A 21,923-nucleotide genomic window follows, 5' to 3' on the forward strand; every position below is an offset into this window, starting at 1 on the left:
ATCTAGATATAACACATGTAATAATCTAGATATAACATATGTAATAATATAGATATAACATATGTAATAATATAGATATAACATGTGTAATAATATAGATATAACACATGTAATAATATAGATATAACACATATGTAATAATATAGATATAACACATATGTAATAATATAGATATAACACATATGTAATAATCTAGATATAACACGTGTAATAATATAGATATAACACATATGTAATAATATAGATAGATATAACACATATGTAATAATCTAGATGTAACACATGTAATAATATAGATATAACACATGTAATAATATAGATATAACACATGCTCAGGATAGGATAGAAAGCAGATGTGCAATAGGAGTTGTTCTGATAGGCTGAGAACATAAACCGGATTTGAACCAGTCATAAGGCCTACCTACATAAGTCTGTCAGAAACATGCCATAACATAAATGTGTTATGAAGTAGCTGTCTTGGAGCAGAACGTATACATTCGTGACACAAACACAGTTATCTTTGACTGAAGTATATGGCTCGCCAGCTAGCACGCTAACAGGAGACAGCTGTTTTTGTCATGACACGAGCATTAACATTAGTGGTCATAAACTTAAGTCAGCCGGCCCTGATGACAACTTCATGACAGCCTTTTAACGGGGGAGGTAGAGTGCCGAGTGCTGCTCTGCCACACGGCATCACAAGCCGAGGGACTCGTCCCACAGCTTCTCCTCCTCTGTCCTGGTGTCCACTTTGTCTTTTGTTCTCTTCTTCTCTTTCCTGTGTTTAGGTTTAGACTGCTTGGCCTGCTCCCTCTCTTCTTCACACTCTTCTCTCATCTCAGCCTGCATGTGCACCTCCGTCGTCTCCTCTCCTTTCCCTACCCGTCCCTCTGTGCTCTCCTCTTTCCCCACTCTCCTTCCTTCCACCTCTTCCTCCTCCTCCACCCGGCTTCTCTTTGCTCGGTGTCCTTCTTCTCCTTGTCTTTTGCTCTGGCTTGGCCTTTTCCTCTTCATCCTCCTCCTCCTCTCTTCCTCCACCTCGGGGTCCTCATCTTCTCTTCCTCTCCTCCCTTCAGAGTTGTCACCTCTCGTCCTTTTCCCTCCTCCCTTGCTCCTCCTCCTGTCCTCCTCGTCGTCCTCCTCCTCTCTCTCGATCCTCCTCTCTCGCTCCCTCCTGCTCTTCCTCCTCCTCCTCCTCCTCCTCTCTCGCCTGTCGCTGCTGTCACTGCTGCTGCTACTGTTGGAGGTGGAGCTTGTGTAGGAGGAGGAGGAGGAGGAAGAGGGGCTAGGATGGTCCTTGCCCCTCCCTCTCCCTCTCCCCATCCCACTCCCCCAGGCTCTGGTCGTGGACCAATCCACGAAGCCTGGAGAAGCCGTTGTCCCGGGGAGTAGGGGTTGAGCAGGGGCGTGGGGGTAAAGGGTGAACCCTCTAAAACCAAAGGGAGCGGGCCCAGCTGGATAAGGGGGGCGCCAAGCTGGAGGAGGGTAGAAAGCAGCAGCGTAGGGATGATGACGAGGAGGGTGAGAGGACGGAGGAAGGTGTGGGACCACTTGATTCACTTTTGTGCCGTCACCATGGCCACGGTCCACTCCTCCTCCTCCTTCCTCTTCCTCCTCCTTTCTCTCTTTCTGCCCATCTCCATCACAAATGCCCACGGCGGTCTTGGGGGCCAGCCCGCGGGCTTTCTGGACCTGGACATAGTCGGCCAGCTCATCAGCAAAGTTGTCGTACACCTTCTGTTGAGACTTGCAGAGATCGACGACTTTCTTCTCTCTGTTGGGGGTGGAAGGAGAAAGACCCCAGAGTTACATACTACGCTGACACCAGGAGCTCCCAGCAGAACCAACAACCAGGAGCTCCATTATTAAAAGAGCAGAAATACAGTCAAGTGCACATTTGCTTATCAATCTGTCTCGACTCTTTTGAGGTGCAAAGTATGTCAGCAGAGGGGGCGTGGCTTGTTGAGGGGGCATGGCTTGTTGTCTTACTTGGTCTGGTGTTTGTTTCCTTGCATGTGGGCCTGGAACATCTCCACAGAGTTGAGCTTGACGTTGCACACAGGACACGTGTAGGAGTTGGCTGCAGCGGGGAGAGAACAGGGGAGTGGGAGTCAGGGTGAGTCAGCACTGAGGAAGGTAACACTTTGAGTCCATGAGAAAGCACTACATACATCTAATCAGGGTTCCCACACCTTCTGAAACATCACATTCAAGGATTTTCAAGACTCAATTCCCTCAAATTCAAGGACCCAACACGGCACAGTTTGAGACAGATCTAGATGAGAGTTTACATAATAGGAACTATCCGCTCACACACAACAATTCGAACTCACAGAGAGAGAGAGAGAGAGAGAGAGAGAGAGAGAGAGAGAGAGAGAGAGAGAGGGGAATTCAAGCACTTTCAATGACCCATGTCTATTTTCCAAAACTTTTAAGACCTTGATTTCTGTTTTCTCAAATTCACAAACTTTCAAGGATTTCAAGGACCCGTTGGGAACCCTGTCTAATGCAGTGTTTCCCCTACCATTGTCTTGGGGGGGGCGGGCCGCCCCCCCAACGAAACCACCCGCCCCCCCAAGAAAGAGGAATTATTACGGACATAAACACCAAACATCTGACAAGTTAAAATATCTGCGTTTTTTAAACGCACCCAAACCGAATCTGGCAAGTGGCAAGCCCCTAGGCTTGTTGGTAACATTAGTCCGCCAGTAGTCTCGCATAGCCAGACCTATCTCTCCACACTTCGGTTCGCACTGTGCCGCGCTGGAGAATAATACAACATTGTGCGCGCGATGCGAGAGAGTTTTTGCCGGGTGAGATGTTTTCAGATAGAAAGTAAGCAAGTTGAAACGTTAGCAAATATAATTGCTGAGTGTTCTGACAGAGAAAGTTGGTTAAAATTGGTCGTTATTATTGTGACTAGAAAGTGTCTGACTGACACTTGACAATGACTATAATTCCATTGTGTAAATAGTGTCAAAGAACTAGCAAGCTAGCTAGCTAGCTCAGAGGTGATTAGATGAGCTAGTCTGCTTGCACACTTGCCAGCTAAAGAGCTAACTGGATGCACTTTATTATTTTACTTAAATTAGATATACAATCTTTCTTATTCTGCTAGAATTGGGCTTCATGGTAATACCATAATGGCATATTTACAGTACATGGACAGTGGATTGAAGCATTTGAAATGTCTGTTTTTTTTTCCAGGTGAGAGAGTAATGTCAAAATTACATTATCTGACTGCATTGCCCACAGCAATCCAAAATTAAATTATAATTATGTTATAAATTGATATGGATCAATTTATACCTCCAGTGTTTCCTCCAGGAATTTTTACCATGGTGGCGGGTAGTGCTGACAGCGCGTGCGCGCGATTTTTTCGCGTGCACGCGCATGAAACGCGCACGCGCTCAAAACAACGACGTCATTTCAGCCAAAACTCGAAAATAAAATGTTTTCCTGTAAATTAAAAACAAGGGTAGTCCGTCCGTCCGTCCCTCTCTGGAATGGAATGGAATGGACTTTATTTGTCATTGCTACAGTACAGGTACCAGACAACGAAATGGTCCATTAAATAAAATGACACGGTTCAAATGTTCACCCCGGCAGTCCGGCTCTCACACATACTGGCAGCGTCCCGGTCTGACTTAGCTCTCGTTTGTGCACGGCTTTCTTTCTTTCCTTCCTTCCTTCCTTCCTTTATGTGAAGTGGCCGGTCCCGGGCACAGCTGCCTCGCATCCGCTCAACGAGCCCGGCGGTTCGGTGCTGCGCTGATTAGCGGATGCGGGACAGCTGTGTGAGCGGATCGCTCCATCTCTCATCTTGATGAAGATGAATGATCTTTATTGTCATTGTAACAGGTACAACGTAATTTAAATGAGGAATCACAAAACAGTTTTGCAAGCGCGTCGCTTCGCGCTTGTGGGTGTGTCTAGCGCTGTGAAGGTCTGAAAAGCGGCCTAAATCTTTTTTTTTTTTTTTGGGTTGAGAAATCTGCATGGTGGCGGAGGAAATTCCATCGTGGCGGACCGCCACGATGAAATGCATGTAGAGGAAACACTGACCTCTTATTAGATTATAAATACTCTGGTTGTTATGTTTGCCTTTTGGTTGACAGCAAAATACGGAGAGAGGAGGATAGGGAGGGAGAGAAGGAGAGAGAGCAGGATGGTGTCGGCACACCAGAGAGAGACAGCAAGAACCAGGTGAGAAAGTGGACAGGTAGTCAAGACCACATAAGTAAGTAGCCTTGAGAACCGATGGTTCTCGAGCCTAATGGCCAAAGACATATTACTGAACGGGCCTACCGGGCCCAGGCCCAGGGGCCCCAGAGATCAGGGGGCCCTTTGCATTTCTTGTCGCAGGGATGCCGGTAGAAAATGTCCTACTGTAACTGGGACAAATGAGATTCCTTATATGAACGTAAAAAAAATATTTTGAATATACTTTTGAATATACTATTTTGAACAATTTTATAGGGGCCCACGTCTTGCAAAAAAAGAGAAGCTTGTGTGGGCTACATAGTTTCTATAGCCTACTCAGATTCTAATGCGAATACAGGCTACATTCCCATTGGATTAATGAGTAGGCTATAGAAACTAGACACTAGAGGGCGCTGTCACTTTGTGTACTGGGGGACAGGTCACGAGGTCAATGTCACGTGGTCACGAGGTCAATGTCATTAACAAAGAACTTGAGACTGACAACGCACAGGTAAAATGGAGCACCGTCACACATTAAGTGGAGCAGCTAAACGAAAGATAAAAAAAGCAAAAGAAGCAAAACAATCTGATATTTTACATCATGTTCCTCGAATTTCAAATTTTTTCAAGAATATTACAACAAATGAAGAGAACAACATTAGGGTTGCGGGGGAGGCTGACGAGCCCACCGTGGGAGATGAGCAACAGCCAGAGCCAGTCAGCAGCACTGCTAGTGCTAGTGCGAATGCTGCACCACCAGGGCAACTGTTGGTGCTGGCGAGTGAGGAAGAGGAGCAGGCCGGTGCTCAAGAGGCCAAACGGCAACGCGTGTCGCCTCCGCCGCCTGCTAACACGGAGGATCAGTTACAGACTACTCAAAGAGAGGAGAGCGAGGCTTGGTTTGAAACCGTAACTGACCCAGCTTTGTGGGAGATCACTCAAAGTAAGCGGGCCAAGGCGGTTCTAATTGACAGAGGAGTTAAAGTGTTCCAGAATCGGCGTGCACATTATCTAGCGTCTGTAAGGGATAGTGGGATTGGTGGCAAATCCAGAGTTTTAACAAATGAACAGCTGAAATGCATTTTGCCCAATGGCCAAGTGGTTGATAGAGAGTGGATTACGTATTCCCCATCCACAGGAAATATTTATTGTTTTGCATGCAAGCTGTTGTCCACTAAGTCACATGCATTCGTTACTGGCTATTGTGACTGGAAACACCCAGAGCGAATCAGCGAGCACGAGAGAAGTGAAGAACATCATGCCTGCATGCTTGCCCTGCATCAGAGAATCACATGTGCCACCGTGGACGCCGACCTTATGAAGCAAATCGATGGAGAGAGGCAATATTGGAGAGAGGTGCTTAGGAGAGTTGTCTCCGTCATCAAGTTCTTAGGGGAGAGGGGTCACGCATTTAGGGGGCATGATGAATTGCTAGATTCCCCACACAATGGAAACTACTTGGGCATCTTAGAATTGTTGTCACAATATGACCCGTTCTTGGCTGAGCATATAAGAAAGTTTGGACAAAAGGGAAGGGGCAGTGTTTCATATTTATCCTCAACAATTTGCGAACAATTTATAGAACTAATGGGAGAGAAAACTAAACAAGCCATTACAAAGGAATTACATGATGCTAAGTATTTCTCTGTAATAGTCGACTCGACGCCCGATTTATCCCATGTAGATCAGCTTACCTTTATATTCAGATTTGTGAGCAAAACAGGCCATGTAGTGGAACGCTTTCTAGGATTTGAACCCATCACCAGTCACACAGGGGAAAGCTTAGCACACTGTGTTGTCTCAATGGTGCACGATCTTGGACTTGATATAGAAAACTGCCGTGGACAGTCGTATGATAATGCCAGTAATATGTCTGGAAAATACAATGGATTGCAGGCACATCTAAAGAAGAGGAATCCACTTATTCACTATGTCCCCTGTGCTGCCCATTCTTTGAATCTGGTCGGTGTCAACAGTATTGATGCCTGTAGCGATCTAGTTGGCAAATATTTTGACTTGTTGCAGTCTCTATATGCGTTCACCTCCGCCTCCACACATCGCTGGGCCACAGTATTTGGGGATTCAAATATGCCCATAAGTTTAACACTTAAATCTCTCTCCTCTACACGCTGGAGTTGCCGTGCTGACTCAACGAAAGCACTGTGGCAAAATTATGAAAAGATACAAGAGAAGCTTCGGACTTTGTCTACGGATCAGATGGAAAATAGGGCCACGCGCTCTGAAGCAGCTGGGCTCTGTGCGCAATTGGATAGGTTGGAAATGGCGTTCTTGGCCAAGTTTTGGGATACCATATTATCAAGATTTCAAGCAACCAGCGCTATTTTGCAGCAAAGAAATATAGCCCTTTTAACCGCAGTTAGGGCACTTGAATCGTTGCGTGATTTTGTGGCTGCACAAAGAGACCTTTTTGACAGTTTTGAAAGCGCAGCTCTGAGTATACCGGGTGTCAGCCAGACTTACAGACATGATAGCCATCGCAGAAAGAGACGCAATACTTTTGCTGACGAGAATGGAGAGCAGGATATTGAGCTTGATGGAAGACGCAAGTTTCAGATAGAGACCTTCAATGTTGCCATCGACACGCTTATTCAGAGCCTCGGACACCGTCTGGAGGCCTACGGACACCTGTGCAGTTTGTTCAATGTGCTTTTCTATGTCAAATCCAATGAGTCCAATGCCTCACTCATTGAGAAGGCAAAAGTTCTGGCATCTGCATACCCATCTGACCTAGATGTCAGTTTAGCCGATGAACTAATTCAGCTCAGATCTTTTATTAAGGCTGAAGAGGATAAAAGCCCACAAGGACTACTCCGCGTAATTATCGATCGTGGCCTGCAATCTATGTTTCCAAATGTTTATGTTGCGCTGCAGCTATTTTTTACTCTGCCTGTAACCAATTGCGAAGGGGAGCGGTCATTCTCTGTGCTGTCCAGGATTAAAAACGAACTGCGGACTAAAATGACGCAACACCGTCTCAAGGCTCTTTCTCTCATGGCAATTGAGAGCGAACTGACCAAATCACTGGACTTTGATGATATCGTGGATGATTTTGCACGAAGCAGAGCCAGGAAAAAATGCATTGCATAAGGTAAGACTATTTTAGGATTAATTTAGTCTTATAAAGCCATCCTGTGGTTGCTATATATGACACCATAGTGTTGCCAATTGTTTTTGTTTGAAAGCGGTGTATTTTGTTACTGTACATGTACTGTTGTTGGCTTCAATTGAGTGTGGCATGCCTGTGTTGTAAATCCTGTGTCGTTGAAATACAGGTGAATTTTTTCTAGTTATTGTGCTGTTATTGGGCTTTGAGTGTTCCTCCGCTGTAAAACCTGTTGAGATGCAGGTGAACGTAGGCTGTCTTATATGCTGTTGGCATTGTGTTTACTTGCGCTCAAAAAAAAAAAAAAAAAAAAAAAAAATATGTGTTTGCGCTGGGGAGGGGGGGGGGCCTTTCTACACGTCCAGGCCCAGGGGCCCATTTTTTCATGATCCGCCTATGCTAATGGCCCATAGGGAAGGAGCCCATCTCCTGTTCCCGTAGCGTGAGGCGGCTTAATGTACAAGTTAGTACACCCCCTGGACATGACGCTGGTATGTCGCAGGGTCTTACCCCCTGAGGGGGGGGGGGGGTCCATGCCACGGTCCATGCCACCCCCCCAAGGCAGCAAACCTAGGGGAAACACTGTAATGTATTATTATTATGATTATGATTATGATTATTATTGTTATTATTATTATTATTATAACTGGTTTTGGCTGGATACTATGAAAGACGCTCACACACAGGTGGAGCAGCTGGGCAAGCTGTGCAAGGTTAACAACCTGTTGCTGAACCAGTCAAAGACCCAGGAAATCATCGTGGACTTCAGGAGGAAAAAATCTGAGGTCCAGCCCCTGCTCGTCGATGGAGGGAGCGTGGAGAGTCTCAACCCTCCGATTCCTGGGGGTGCACATACAGGATGACCTGTCCTGGAAGATCAACACAGCAGCCATCATCAAGAAGGCACAACAGCGGCTCTACTTCCTGAGAGTCCTCAGGAAAAACCACATCGGACAGGAGATGCTTGTGACCTTCTACCGCTGCGCAGTGGAGAGCATCCTCACCTACTGCATCTGCGTGTGGTTCTCCAGCTGCACAGCCGCAGAGAGGAATGCGCTACAGAGAGTCGTGAGATCGGCCCAGAAGATCACCGGCGCCCCCCTCCCCTCTCTGGAAGAGCTGTACAACACACGCTGCCTCAGGAAGGCCTCCAAGATCTCCAGAGACCCATCCCACCCTGGGTACGAACACTTTGCTCGGCTGCCCTCGGACAGGAGGTTCAGGACCATGTTCGCAAGGACAAACAGACTGAAGCTCAGCTTCTACCCCAGGGCCATTCAGGCCCTGAACACAGCAAAGACCTAGGTTCTAGGCCCTGGACAATCTAGACAATTTGATGGCAGCTACTAGATTGAAATCAAGTGCAATACTGAAACACAACTGTGAACATTTCAAACCTGCAAACTGCGACACTTTAAATGAATGTGCAATAACACTATGTGCAATATGACAACCCTCGGGTACATAAGGTTCAGAGATAGGAAATGTTAGAATAGGTATAGCATAGCATAGAGTACAGCACAGTGTTTTATTTGTATAGTATAGTATAGTGGATAGTGTACATAGCCTTTATTTATGTAAACCAGCTCTTTTCCCTTGTTGTTTTTAGTTTTTTTTCCTAGCACCAGGGGAGCCCCCCCCCTCCCAAATTTCGTTGTTTGGTACCTGTACTATATCAATGACAATAAAGACCATTCATTCATTCATCTCTCCTTTTGTCACAGATATTTCTCTTGTGAACTGACCAATGTTTCCCAGACGTGAAATGCAGGAATCTGTGAGGGTGAGTAAGAGAGGGTGAGAGCACCGAGGAAGAAGATCACACTTGATACCAAAAGCTTTCCTTTCAACCTCTCCTCAAAGTCTATTCGCATTCACTTACTGTACAAAGTCTGAGTCAAATCAATGGTGGGGTAAGAGTTGTCACTGAAGTGCATTAATAACACAGACAAACCGCACCATGACTATGACACAATGACTGCGTTTACATGCACACCATATTCCGATTAAGGTCAATATTCGGGTTATTGGAATTATATTTAGAATAAGGTGTTTACATGCGCTGTAGCAACTGGAATATTCCATTTACATGTTAATTGGCATATTCCAGTTCGGCGGGACAATAGTTGTTACTATAGTAGTAACGTTACTGTTGGTAGCTTGGTTGTTGAGCGGGTGTTAACGTTCTGCTAGTTGCCATTTCTGTCATCGTTCGTGGTTGCTATGCTGTCCCTAGCAACAACACAACCCAGGAGTGCATGCTCGAGGAGAATTGAGCATGCGCAGACGTAACTGAATATTCCGAAAAGGGTCATATGTCACTTATGGTGTTTATGATTTCACAATATTCCGATTCTAACAGGCATATGCCAGGGATCTTAATCTGAATATTGCCAAATCTGAATATGGCCATAAGCGGGTTCGGTACATGTTTACATGACTCTGGCCCAATCTGAATATTGAGCATATGCTGCTTAATACAGGAATATGGTGTGCATGTAAACACCTTAATACAGGAATATGGTGTGCATGTAGACACCTTAATACAGGAATATGGTGTGCATGTAAACACCTTAATACAGGAATATGGTGTGCATGTAAACACCTTAATACAGGAATATGGTGTGCATGTAGACACCTTAATACAGGAATATGGTGTGCATGTAGACACCTTAATACAGGAATATGGTGTGGATGTAAACGCAGTCACATGAAACATGAACGGAACTGAACCTCTCTTGTGACCGCGGCCTATAAGAGCAGGCTAGCCTACCTTGCTGGGCCTGCTCTCCCAGGTCTCTGAGCAGCAGGCTAGCCTACCTTGCTGGGCCTCCTCTCCCAGGCCTCTGAGCAGAGCAGGCTAGCCTACCTTGCTGGGCCTCCTCTCCCAGGCCTCTGAGCAGAGCAGGCTAGCCTACCTTGCTGGGCCTCCTCTCCCAGGCCTCTGAGCAGAGCAGGCTAGCCTACCTTGCTGGGCCTCCTCTCCCAGGCCTCTGAGCAGAGCAGGCTAGCCTACCTTGCTGGGCCTGCTCTCCCAGGTCTCTAAGCAGCAGGCTAGCCTACCTTGCTGGGCCTGCTCTCCCAGGTCTCTGAGTAGCTGCTGGCGGGAGTGGTTCCTCTGGTGCTTGCGGCCGCTGTAGTGCTGCTGGGCCATGTGGGGGTTGTTGAAGGAGGCGGCACAGAGGCGACAGTGCTTGTTGGGGTCGTTGAGGTCCACCTCCAGGCTGTCCTGGGGGGGGGGTCCCTTCCCCCCATCCTCCTCCGTGGTCTTCTGGTCATTGGTGGCGGGGCCTGGGAGGGTCAGTTCAGGGCCCCCTTGAGCCGTGACTGGAGAGAGAGAGAGAGAGACGCGTACGTTCATGTCACATGTTGGTCATATGTCCAATCGCCAACGGGTTTGTTATACTGGATGTGTCCTGTTCTATTGAAGGGTTGAAAGTTGGCTATATTTGTGGGAAGGGGGGTATGTACGTAGGCTGTTTATGTGGGAGGGGGGGTATGTATGTAGGCTGTTCATGTGGGAGGGGGGGTATGTATGTAGGCTGTTCATGTGGGAGGGGGGTATGTATGTAGGCTGTTCATGTGGGAGGGGGGTATGTATGTAGGCTGTTCATGTGGGAGGGGTATGTAGGTAGGCTGTTTATGTGGGAGGGGGGTATATATGTAGGCTGTTCATGTGGGAGGGGGGGGTAAGTATGTAGGCTGTTCATGTGGGAGGGGGGGGGTATGTATGTAGGCTGTTCATGTGGGGGGGGGTATGTATGTAGGCTGTTTATGTGGGAGGGGTATGTAGGTAGGCTGTTTATGTGGGAGGGGGGTATATATGTAGGCTGTTCATGTGGGAGGGGGGGTATGTATGTAGGTTGTTCATGTGGGAGGGGGGGGTATGTATGTAGGCTGTTCATGTGGGAGGGGGGGGTATGTAGGCTGTTCATTATATGCACATGCCAATTTTCAGTTCTTTATTTTTTTTAATTCTTTTTATATATACGGTATGTATATTTCTCATTTCATTTAAAAACTAACACTATTTTGTGCAGATTCATCAAATAAAATTCTGATTAAAAAATGTTTCAATTACAGGTTGTAATGTAATAAAATAGGTAAAAAGCCAAGGGGGGTGAATACTTTTGCAAGGCACTGTATGTAGGATGTTCATGTGGGAGGGGGGGTATGTATGTAGGCTGTTCATGTGGGGGGGTATGTATGTAGGCTGTTCATGTGGGGGGGTATGTATGTAGGCTGTTTATGTGGGAGGGGGGGTATGTATGTAGGCTGTTCATGTGGGAGGGGGGTATGTATGTAGGCTGTTCATGTGGGAGGGGGGTATGTATGTAGGCTGTTTATGTGGGAGGGGGGGTATGTATGTAGGCTGTTCATGTGGGAGGGGTATGTATGTAGGCTGGTCATGTGGGAGGGGGGGTATGTATGTAGGCTGGTCATGTGGGAGGGGGGGTATGTAGGCTGTTCATGTGGGAGGGGGGTATGTAGGCTGTTTATGTGGGGGGGGTATGTATGTAGGCTGTTCATGTGGGAGGGGGGGTATGTAGGCTGTTTATGTGGGGGGGGGGGATATGTATGTAGGCTGTATTGCATCCGTTTGCTATAGCAGGACGTTGGCTGTCCATTGTTGTTTGAATTGCAAGTTGAGGAATTGAACAGAATTACATTTCTGCTGTGTTTGCGTACTTGGTGGTGGGATGCAGACCTCTAGGCCTCCCTGTCTGTCCAGTACACAGCGTGTGAGCAGCTGTACTTGCCTGTGGACTGGGCGGTGGGATGGAGGCCTTGTTTGCGGAGGTTCTTAGCGTGGACCTTGCCCTCGTAGTGTTGCCGGGCCACCACCGGGGAGCTGAACACCATGCCACACAGCTCACAGTAGCGCTCCCTGTCCTGCTCAACACAATGGGACACACACACCACAAACTGAACACAGACCTGGGTCACATCAGACCTGGGTTACATCAGACCTGGGTCACATCAGACCTGGATCACATCAGACCTGGGTTACATCAAACCTGGGTCACATCAGACCTGGGTTACATCAGACCTGGGTCACATCAGACCTGGGTTACATCAGACCTGGGTTACATCAGACCTGGGTCACATCAGACCTGGGTTACATCAGACCTGGGTTACATCAGACCTGGGTTAGACCAGACCTAGGTTACATCTACGTCAGGCGCTTCATATGCACATTTTCAGCTGTTTGCAATAAACAAAGTAGACAAGAACAGTTTACATGCCTCAAAGTCCACCAAGGCTTCTTGGTTTCAGAAGAAGAAATGGAAGATTCTAGAGTGGCCGTCACAGTCGCCTGACTTGAACCCCATAGAACATTTCTGGTAGGATTTGAAGAAGGCTGTTGCAAAACGCAAACCCAAGAATATGACTGAACTGGAGGCCATTGCCCATGAGGAATGAGCTAAGGTTCCTCAGGAACGCTGTCAGAAGCTGGTGTCTGGCTATGCATCACGTTTGCAGCAGGTCATAACAGCAGAAGGGTGCTCTACTAAGTACTGAAGATGCATGTCATGAAGGGGTTGAATCATTTTGCGACTGCAGTAGTCATTAAAAGTAGCATTTTGTGTTGAATTTGGATAAAAACCCCTTGTAATATTAGTTAGTATTAACTACTTAAACAGTTCTTGTGTAATTTGTTTACTGCAAACAGCTGAGAAATGTGATATTTTGCCAATAAATCTAATGTGCAAAGGGGGTTGAATAATTTTGATTGCAACAGCAGGTGACTGTTAGTGCCTGGGGCAACAGAAGCAGTGGAATAGTCCCAAAGGTGCAAACTCAAAGCTGAATCTAGTGCACAAGACTCAGATGTTCATGCACTTCACAGCCGTTTCTGGGAAACACTGGTCACTTCACAAGAGACAGGGGTGCAAACTGGTGATGGCCCAAAAAGGTGACACATTTTTTGGGGGCCTGAAAACGAAGAAAATTATCAATGCGCGGCTAACCTTAGGGGGGGGGGGGGGGGGGGATAGCGCTAGTACGCTAACGGTAGCGCTAACGGTGGTCTAACAATGATGCATGTATAAGTAGCGGCAGCCCTGACCTTAACACCTGCATAATTACTTTGAAAACAGTTTACTGTGACTGTGTTCTCCATGCTGTCTGGAATTGTACCTAGCTGTCTGAGTTTAGCAGACAGGAAGATTAGTTAGCTCACGCATCATGTGACTTGGAGGAGACATAGACCCCGCCCAAAAAATATTGTTTTTGCAGATCTACACGATTCACATGGTTGACCTATTTTGAGATTAAAAAACTGCTAATTTAGCACCCCTGAAGAGAGATATCTGTGACAAAAGGAGAGATTTACCTGGATCCCACTGGCCCAGCACAGCTTCTCATCTTTCTTGGTCTGCAGGTACAATCTCAGTTTGTGGGCATGCTTCCTCCCCTACAGCCAGAGGAGGAGGAGGGGGGGGGTGTTACACCAGGAGCTCGGTGCTCTGTAGAAGAGCAAAAACTGTACCCGCTACCATGGTTACGTGATCAAACTCATACAATGTCCACACTGACTACCATGGAAAGACTTGGGTAGGTGCTACACATTGATCCTGGTTGTATGAGGTGAGTCACCCTCATTCAATGTCAAACCCCTTACTGAATGAATGCCGTTCTTTTTGTTACAAAATTACATTGGAATTGGAGGAAGAGCACACCTCATAGTGTGAGATCTTCTGGGACTCAAACAGCAGTACGGCCTCACACACGTGGCAGTACTCGTCGGTCAGGAGGCCTTTCAGAAGCTCCCCCTCACCCAAAAGGCCTAGGGGGAGAAAGCACTTAAGATCAAATATTGTTGTGTAAAAAATAAAAAATAAACACTAAAAAACACCCTCAACATTTTACAGACAGTATAGACAAAGTAGTACCAACAGTACCCTCAGTACTCATTACTCTCTGTATTTCTGCAAGCTTTCGCTCTCATGGGTGACCCACTGCAATGTTTGATACAATGGACTATTTGCTCCACCATCAGATCCCCCAGGATCCCATCAGATCCCCCATCAGACCATCAGATCCCCCAGGACTTAGCCTTCCTCTGGTCCCAGATGCACTCAGGGGACATTCTCCATGAAGCAAGTCATTCAGTCTCCAACTAGGTTTCATCTGGCTCAGTGGGACCAGGCCTCCCTCCTGAGTAATTATCATTATCTTAAGTATCCTTCAATCATGTCTGCATTCAGCCTACAGACTTAGAGGATTTGGATTCATTTGATAAAAGCTATCTTATCATTAACTAAAGATTAATTTGGATCTTTGGATCTAACCTTGGGTGATTTGCAGCTTCTGCCTGTTCAACAGTTGATTTCAACAGTATCACAGTGCTCTTCCATTATAAGCAGCAACATTGATCACTTCTTATATGACACTGTATATCACATTTACTTTCACGTAAGTGTGTTTCTTTGATCTTCTTTGAGCTGCAATGTTTGCAGGAAAAGCGCTATACAAATAAAGTTGTTATTATTATTCTTGGTCTGAAGGGAGGTTAGTGGTCTTCTGTTGTTACTTGTCTAGACAGATTTTAATCATTCCTCAGCTGGCTTATGTCTTAATTCAATCACAAAATAAACTTGGTATTGAGGAATTTGACCATGGACCATATGGACCATGTTTAAATGAATCCCAGGACAGACTTCACTGCATTTTTAAAACGTAAAATAGATATTAAAATAGATATGTGACAGGGTCTGGTGAAAAAGTCCATAGGGCAAGGTCATTTGTCGGTTTATGAAGGTGCAGATTGTAAGCTTTCAAATGATGTTTCATACACTGAAATCTGAAAATAGTTGAAGAAGATATGCTTATTTGAATGTTGGTACACTTCAAACCAAATACCAGAGAAAATTGAGGCAAGGGGAGGGGGTGTGAAGGGGGATGAGGTCGGCAAGGTAGGAGGGGGCCAGATTGTTGATGGCTTGATAACATCAACATGCTAAAAACACATAACTACACATAATTAGATGATCACACAGTCTTTGCTTTTGAACACGTCCTAAAACGTGTTTGTTTACACGCCATGCATCACTTACATTTATTTTATTTAGTTTGTTTTTTACTATGTTTTTAACTTATTATGTTTTTAGGTTGTTTTGTTTTAACTTGTGTTTTTACGGTTGTCTTTTTTTTTCTTCTCTCGGTAGCACTGAGATTCTTTTTTAATTAAAAGTGCAATACAAATAAAATGCATTATTATTTATTATTATTATTACCCAGTAGCCACGACGCAGGACAGCAGACGATACAGTGAATCTAATTCACAAATGTTAAGTATTTAGTGATCCTGAAACTGTTGTTTATTATACTGAGTGTGTTCTTCATCACTTAAACTTTTGTAATATGAAGAAAAAAAAAAGAAAAAAAACTTGCAGACCTTTTCATCAGACCGTGTCAGATATTTCTAGACTGGATTTTTCCACTACACCACCACATGTTGAGTGAAACTGTCCGGGCGGGTATATTTCATGTGTCAGGTGCCTGAAATAGCATACAGTTAAGCTTCACATACAACTGTCTAGCCAATTCACACATTCTGCAATACACCTATGGTTGCTTGCTCTTCTAATTTGTTTAAGGGGAGCATGGAGAACGACGCTTCTTTTTTTATCTGCACACCTACAGTAGCTTGAAATAGGGATGCATATCAATATTGTGATCTAGGAGACACAAACTGTTTCAAAGAAATCTGTGTGAGGGCACTTGAAAAGCATTCTCTTCATTATACTAATTCAAACAAATATATCCTCCACTATCATGAGAAAGAAAATCTACAGGATCCACACACATCTGGATGCATACAGATTATCTGCTTATGTACTTACCAAATGTAAACCACCACAATTTGATGGTGAACATGGTGGTGGTAAACAAGATGGCAGACATAGAAGGCATCTTGATGTTTGGACAATATCAACACAGGGACAGAGTAGGGGTATTTTCAACATGGATGAAATTGCAACTTCTCTCTCAAACAGTGATTTAGGTCTAAATAGTGATTAGAGGAGTTACTGTATTACAGCTTCGTTTTTTTTTTTTGTATGTGGGTATTTTCTTTCCGGAAGCATTATTTGTTCCCTGCAGATATGCGTGCACCACTTCTGAACAAACTAAAACTTAAACAATTAAATGAAAATATTTGTTATAGTAATGTGTTTAAAAATAATAATAATAATAAATAAAAAAAACGCTTTTAGAGCATTATTGAGGAACTAATACTACATTTATTTCCATAGTAAAATGTACAAATCATCAAAAATATCACGTGTTAAGACAGGACCACGGTAACATGCTGACATAAGAGATGCTGAAGAAGAAAGGCTATCAGTAACTCAGGGCCATAGTTGATCAAAACATGTCAAGCTTTAAGCACAGAGTTCATTAATCCAAATGTATATTATTGAATAGCAATATAGAATGCAGGTTTGTCTTTAATGTGTATCAGTTTTTATAATTAATAGGATCCTGGTCATTATTCAAAACGTTTGCTGAAATACAATGTCGACTAGCAACATAGTAATGTGCTAATTATACCCCAGTGCTTTTTAATCACTGGCACACGGTCAAAGCTTGACACATTAACGCTAACCTCTAGTTTTAATTTTAGTGATAGTTAATTGTAACTTTGACTCAACTAGCAACTACACAAGTCGACTTTTTCCCCAGTCTAAATGGGTGACTTCTCCAAGTCCTCTTCAAGATATGGTTAGCAACTCCGGGATGCTAGCTAGTTAGCGGTAGCACGTTTCGTGGGGCAAATGTTTGCAGCTAGGCTAGCTAACTAGCTATAGCTGTATTATTGGGGATGTCTGTACATTCAATTGTATGTTTTCGTAGACAGACATCTGCAAACGAAGATGGGGAAGACACGATTACACACCCGTGGAAACGTTGCGGTAGATAAGACAAGCAATAATTGAAGCTGAAGAGTCCAATTTGACATTGATAACAGAAGCTAGCTAACCAGCTAGATACGTTAGCAATGCTAAACTGGACTTCAGACCTGTTATTTCACGTTCTTAACGAACTCACCTTGATTCTGGGAACTATTGGTATTATTAGTGTTTATTACTGTGTCAGCATCTGATGAAGAAGCTAAGTTATTGTGAGGAACAACATTGTTTACAGTATCTGCCTCCGCGAGTTGCGGATCACAGATACTTTGCGCCTCCATTTTTTCCCAATGAAATGGACATGCGCAGTGTGCCGTCTTCTTCCTCTTCTTTTTATTTGATTGGCGGTTGGCAACCAGCTTAAGGTGCATTACCGCCACCTACTGGACTGTGTGGCGCATTACCACCCCCTACCGGACTGTGTGGAACGTTAGCTTGACAGGCGGGAAAATGTAAATGAAAGAAATAAACAAAATGGTGGGGAGGGGTAGGGTTAAATCCTACATATCAATCCTGTTTCTTTCAAATATTTAATTAACTGGTTATTTACTTTAACTGTGTTTCCAAGTAAGTTCCCTACAGTAAACCTTAACTTAACCTTCTGAATTGCTGTTTTCAGGAGCTTTCTCTGTTCTTCATATTTTCCACATTCCAGCAGCACATGCTGAACAGATTCCGGGTTATTGCAGTGTGCACAAATGCCGTTTGGGTGTTTTCCTATTCTGTAAAGTGTGTCATTCAACCCAGTATGACCTATCCTGAGCCGGGATATCACTGTCTCTTCTTTCCGGTTCCTGCCCATCCTACTTCCTATTCCGACTTTCTTTTGAATGTTAAACATGCCTTCCTGTTTCATTTCTGTTCCAGTTTTCTTGCCATAGTTCCTGCATGTGTATTTTAATGATTGATTTTACCTCAGCTTTACTAAGTGGAATATCCATCTCTATTGTTTGTGACTTAATTGATTGCTTAGCTAATATATCCGCATCTTCATTTCCTTCTACCCTACATGAGCAGGAACCCAAACAAAGCAAACAGTGATATCCATACTATATATTACATAAATTAAATGATGGATCTTGAAAACAACTGTCAGAGGCAATGAGTGCATTACTAACCCTATTCTCTACCAACCATTCTAATGCTGTCAATATTGCTAGAAGCTCCACTGTGTACACTGATAAATGATCAGTGGTTCTTTTTTAAATTCCTGTTTTATACTGTGGGAAGAATACTGCAGCTCCTGTACGTCCTGTCTCTGGGTCTTTTGAGCCATCTGTAAAAATTAAGAACTTGCCTGTATAGTGCTGACCAATATAGTTTTGTACCACATTCCCAGGATGTGCATGTTTGGACTTCTTTCGTAGTTCTTGTTGTATATCTAAATCTACTAATGGATTCACATATAACCAGGGTGGAATAATTGAATGCGGGATTACTGGACTATACCGTAATTTATCTAAATCGTATCTTTTTGCTATTGTATTCCCTATCCATCCAAAACTCATATAATGAGTCTTATTATGCTCCCAACAATCTTGTACAATAGACCTAGTTGGATGTGAACTATTCTGACCTTGGAGATTAACCCAGTAAGCTAACAAAAGTTTAATTCTGTGTATCCACAGTGGCTGTTCCCCAACTTCAACTTGTATTGCTGCTACTGGGGATGTTTTAAAAGCTCCACTACATATTCTAAGTCCTTGTGTTTGTTGCACATCCAACCTTTTAAGATGGCTTACTGCTGCTGACATGTATCCTAAACATCCATAATCTAGAGAAGCCCTCATCAATGCCTGATACACATTAAACAATGCTGCTCTGCTTGCTCCCCAATCTCTCCCTGACAGGCATCTTAACAGGTTATTGACCTTTTTACATTTATCTTTTACTTTATCCGTGTGCTGTTTCCAGGTCAACTTTTCATCAAATAAAACACCAAGGAATCTAATTACATTAACCTGTTCTAAAGTATGCCCATATAATTTCAATGACACTTCTCTCGATCGTTTAGAAAAAACTATTACCTGTGTTTTAGGTATAGATCATTTGAACCCCCACTCATTTGCCCATTGTTCCACCTTCTCAATTGCAATCAGCATTTTCTTCTCTATGTATCTCAGATTCCGCCCCCTTATCCATAAGGTCCCATCATCTGCATACAAAGACTTCCCTATTCCTTTTTCTATTTGTTCAAAGATGTCATTAATCATGACATTGAATAATACTGGACTACAAACACTCCCCTGTGGAGTCCCATTCTCAACCCTGTATTCCTTTGAATGTTCTGTCCCTACCCTTATCTGTATTGTCCTGCCAAAAATAATATCTAACACCCAGTTATATAACCTACCATCTACCCCCAGTTTACTTAATTTGATTAGCAATCCTTCCTTCCACAACATATCATAAGCTTTCTCAACATCGAAAAAGACAGCTAACACCATTTCTTTGTTAGTTTGAGCTTTCCTAATTTCTGACTCAAGACGTAAAATGGAATCCATAGTATTTCTTCCTCTACGGAACCCACTTTGAAAAGGAGAGAACAACTCTTTACTTTCTAAATAGTATGTTAGCCTTTCTGTAATCATTCGCTCCATAGTTTTCCCTAACTGTGATGTAAGTGCTATTGGTCTATAGCTTGATGGATCTGATGGGTCTTTACCTGGTTTTAAAATAGGTACAATAATTGAGTGTTTCCATTTGTTTGGAATTTTACCTGATTCCCACACTTTATTAAACAACTTTAATACTAAATCTAATGCATGATCCTTCATATGAGCTAACATACTATAGCAAATACCATCCTTCCCTGGTGATGATTGCCTCCTCACATTTACAGCCCTTTTTAATTCAAGCAATGTAAAAGGTAAATCTAAACTATCCCTTGTTGCACTCTTCTTTACATTAACATATTCTGAGCAAGAATTGTATCCCTACGGTGTCTAGCATTTACTGTTAAATTTCCTGAACTGTGAACTTTCACTAGTGTTTCTGCCAGAAGTTCTGCCTTATCTTTATTACTGACTGCTGATTTATTGCTACCTGTCAACACTGGTATTACATCATTCCTTTTAATTCCACTCATTCTTCGGATCATTCCCCATATATCAGACAGCTTAGTCTCTCTTCCTATCGTATTACAATATTTCCTCCAGTATGTCCGTTTAGCTGTTTTTATAGTTTTCCTAACTACTGCTTGTGCCCTTTTATATTGAATTAATGATTCCAGAGAATTATGTTTTTTCAACTGTCTAAATGAACTATTCCTATGCTTAACTGCTTGCCAACACTCTTTATCCCACCAAGGTACATTCTTCCTATCTTTACACCCTTTACTCATCGGTATTGTTTCCTGTACTGACTCTATAATGGCTGCCACCAACTTCTCATTAAACTCATCCACATCTAATATTTCCTCTCTAAGTAACGGTTCAACCTTGACCCAACTAATTTGCTGAAAGTTCTCCCAGTCAACTTTATCCAACTTCCAGCTCGGTATCTTAATGTCCTCTTCTTGATTTACTTCTACTCCAAGCATAATACTTATAGGGTAATGATCACTCCCCACTGTAGACTCCCTTAACACTTCCCAATTTGTGATACCTGCAATTCCCATTGAAGCCAGTGTTAAATCTATTGCACTCTCCTTATTTTGAGCACTATTATATCTAGTACCTCTCCCATCATTCATACACACCAATCCCTTATCCTCTATAAATTCCTCTATAATTAAACCATTTGCATCTGTTCTTTCACCCCCCCACAATGCACTGTGTGCATTAAAGTCCCCACACCATATCACTTTACCCTGTGCTTGTGCACCCACCATATCTAATGTGTCGTGACATAATCTTTTACATGGATTACAGTGTTTCCTCCAGGAATTTTTACAATGGTGGCGGGTAGTGCTGACCGCTCAAAACAACGACGTAATTTCAGCCAAAACTCGAGGATGGCCCAAAAAAATAAAATGTTTTCCTGTACTTCTCCCGTGTGTCTCTTATTGTCTGTGTCTGCATGTTTTTCCAGCATGTAATTCCGTTGTCAATAAAAACAAAAACACTGATCTGACGGGTTTTTTCACAACGTTATTACTTGTCACTTTAAGCCCAGGAGGGAGTTAGCGATTAGCGATGTTTAGCTTAGCTTAGTTTAACAGAAGTATCTTCACTTTTAACATCAAATCAAATCAAAATCAAATTTTATTTGTATAGCGCATTTCTTACAAGATGCAACTCAATGCGCTTCACACAATGAAAATGTTCAGTCAATCAGTCAATCAATCAATCAATACTGACAGAGCCGCGAGCAGGCAAAAGTAAAAAAACCTGTATACTATGTAGCCAGGAAAAATTCCCTTGCAGCCCTCTACCAATAGAGCGACTACTAGCCAGTTTGCTTACCAGTACCCAGCGGTCCCCCAGGGGAGGCCAGGACCACCGGCACAAAGCAAGCAAGCAAGGGCAAAAACCTGTACACCATGTATCCAGGAAAAATTCCTTGCATATTATCGGCGTACACACTGTCCATAAATGTTGTGTTGTATTTGCATCATTCTGCATCCAGTATGGTCACAGGTCCTGCCAAAAGAGAAACTTAAGCACAGTTATGATGCAACAACACAATAGAGACAGTAAAGATGACAGCAATACAACCTGATGGTGGTCCTGGTACAC

General features: G+C 43.7%; 1 protein-coding gene across 1 annotated transcript; it reads right to left on the reverse strand.

The window, feature by feature from the left end:
* Positions 1 to 611: 611 nt before the first annotated feature.
* Positions 612 to 14,245, reverse strand: zmat1 (zinc finger matrin-type 1; the record flags this gene model as incomplete). Its single annotated transcript, XM_080529361.1, has 8 exons — positions 612 to 954; positions 1,186 to 1,774; positions 1,990 to 2,080; positions 10,391 to 10,654; positions 12,088 to 12,220; positions 13,665 to 13,745; positions 14,011 to 14,117; positions 14,233 to 14,245. The coding sequence occupies 8 exons, from the start codon at positions 14,243 to 14,245 to the stop codon at positions 697 to 699; spliced, it is 1,536 nt and encodes a 511-aa protein (XP_080385487.1). The 3' UTR covers positions 612 to 696.
* Between the last annotated feature and the right edge of the window lie 7,678 nt (positions 14,246 to 21,923).

The sequence above is a fragment of the Nansenia antarctica genome (assembly GCF_963989245.1).
Source record: "Nansenia antarctica genome assembly, chromosome: 4".
In the NCBI taxonomy this organism is placed as follows: domain Eukaryota; kingdom Metazoa; phylum Chordata; class Actinopteri; order Argentiniformes; family Microstomatidae; genus Nansenia; species Nansenia antarctica.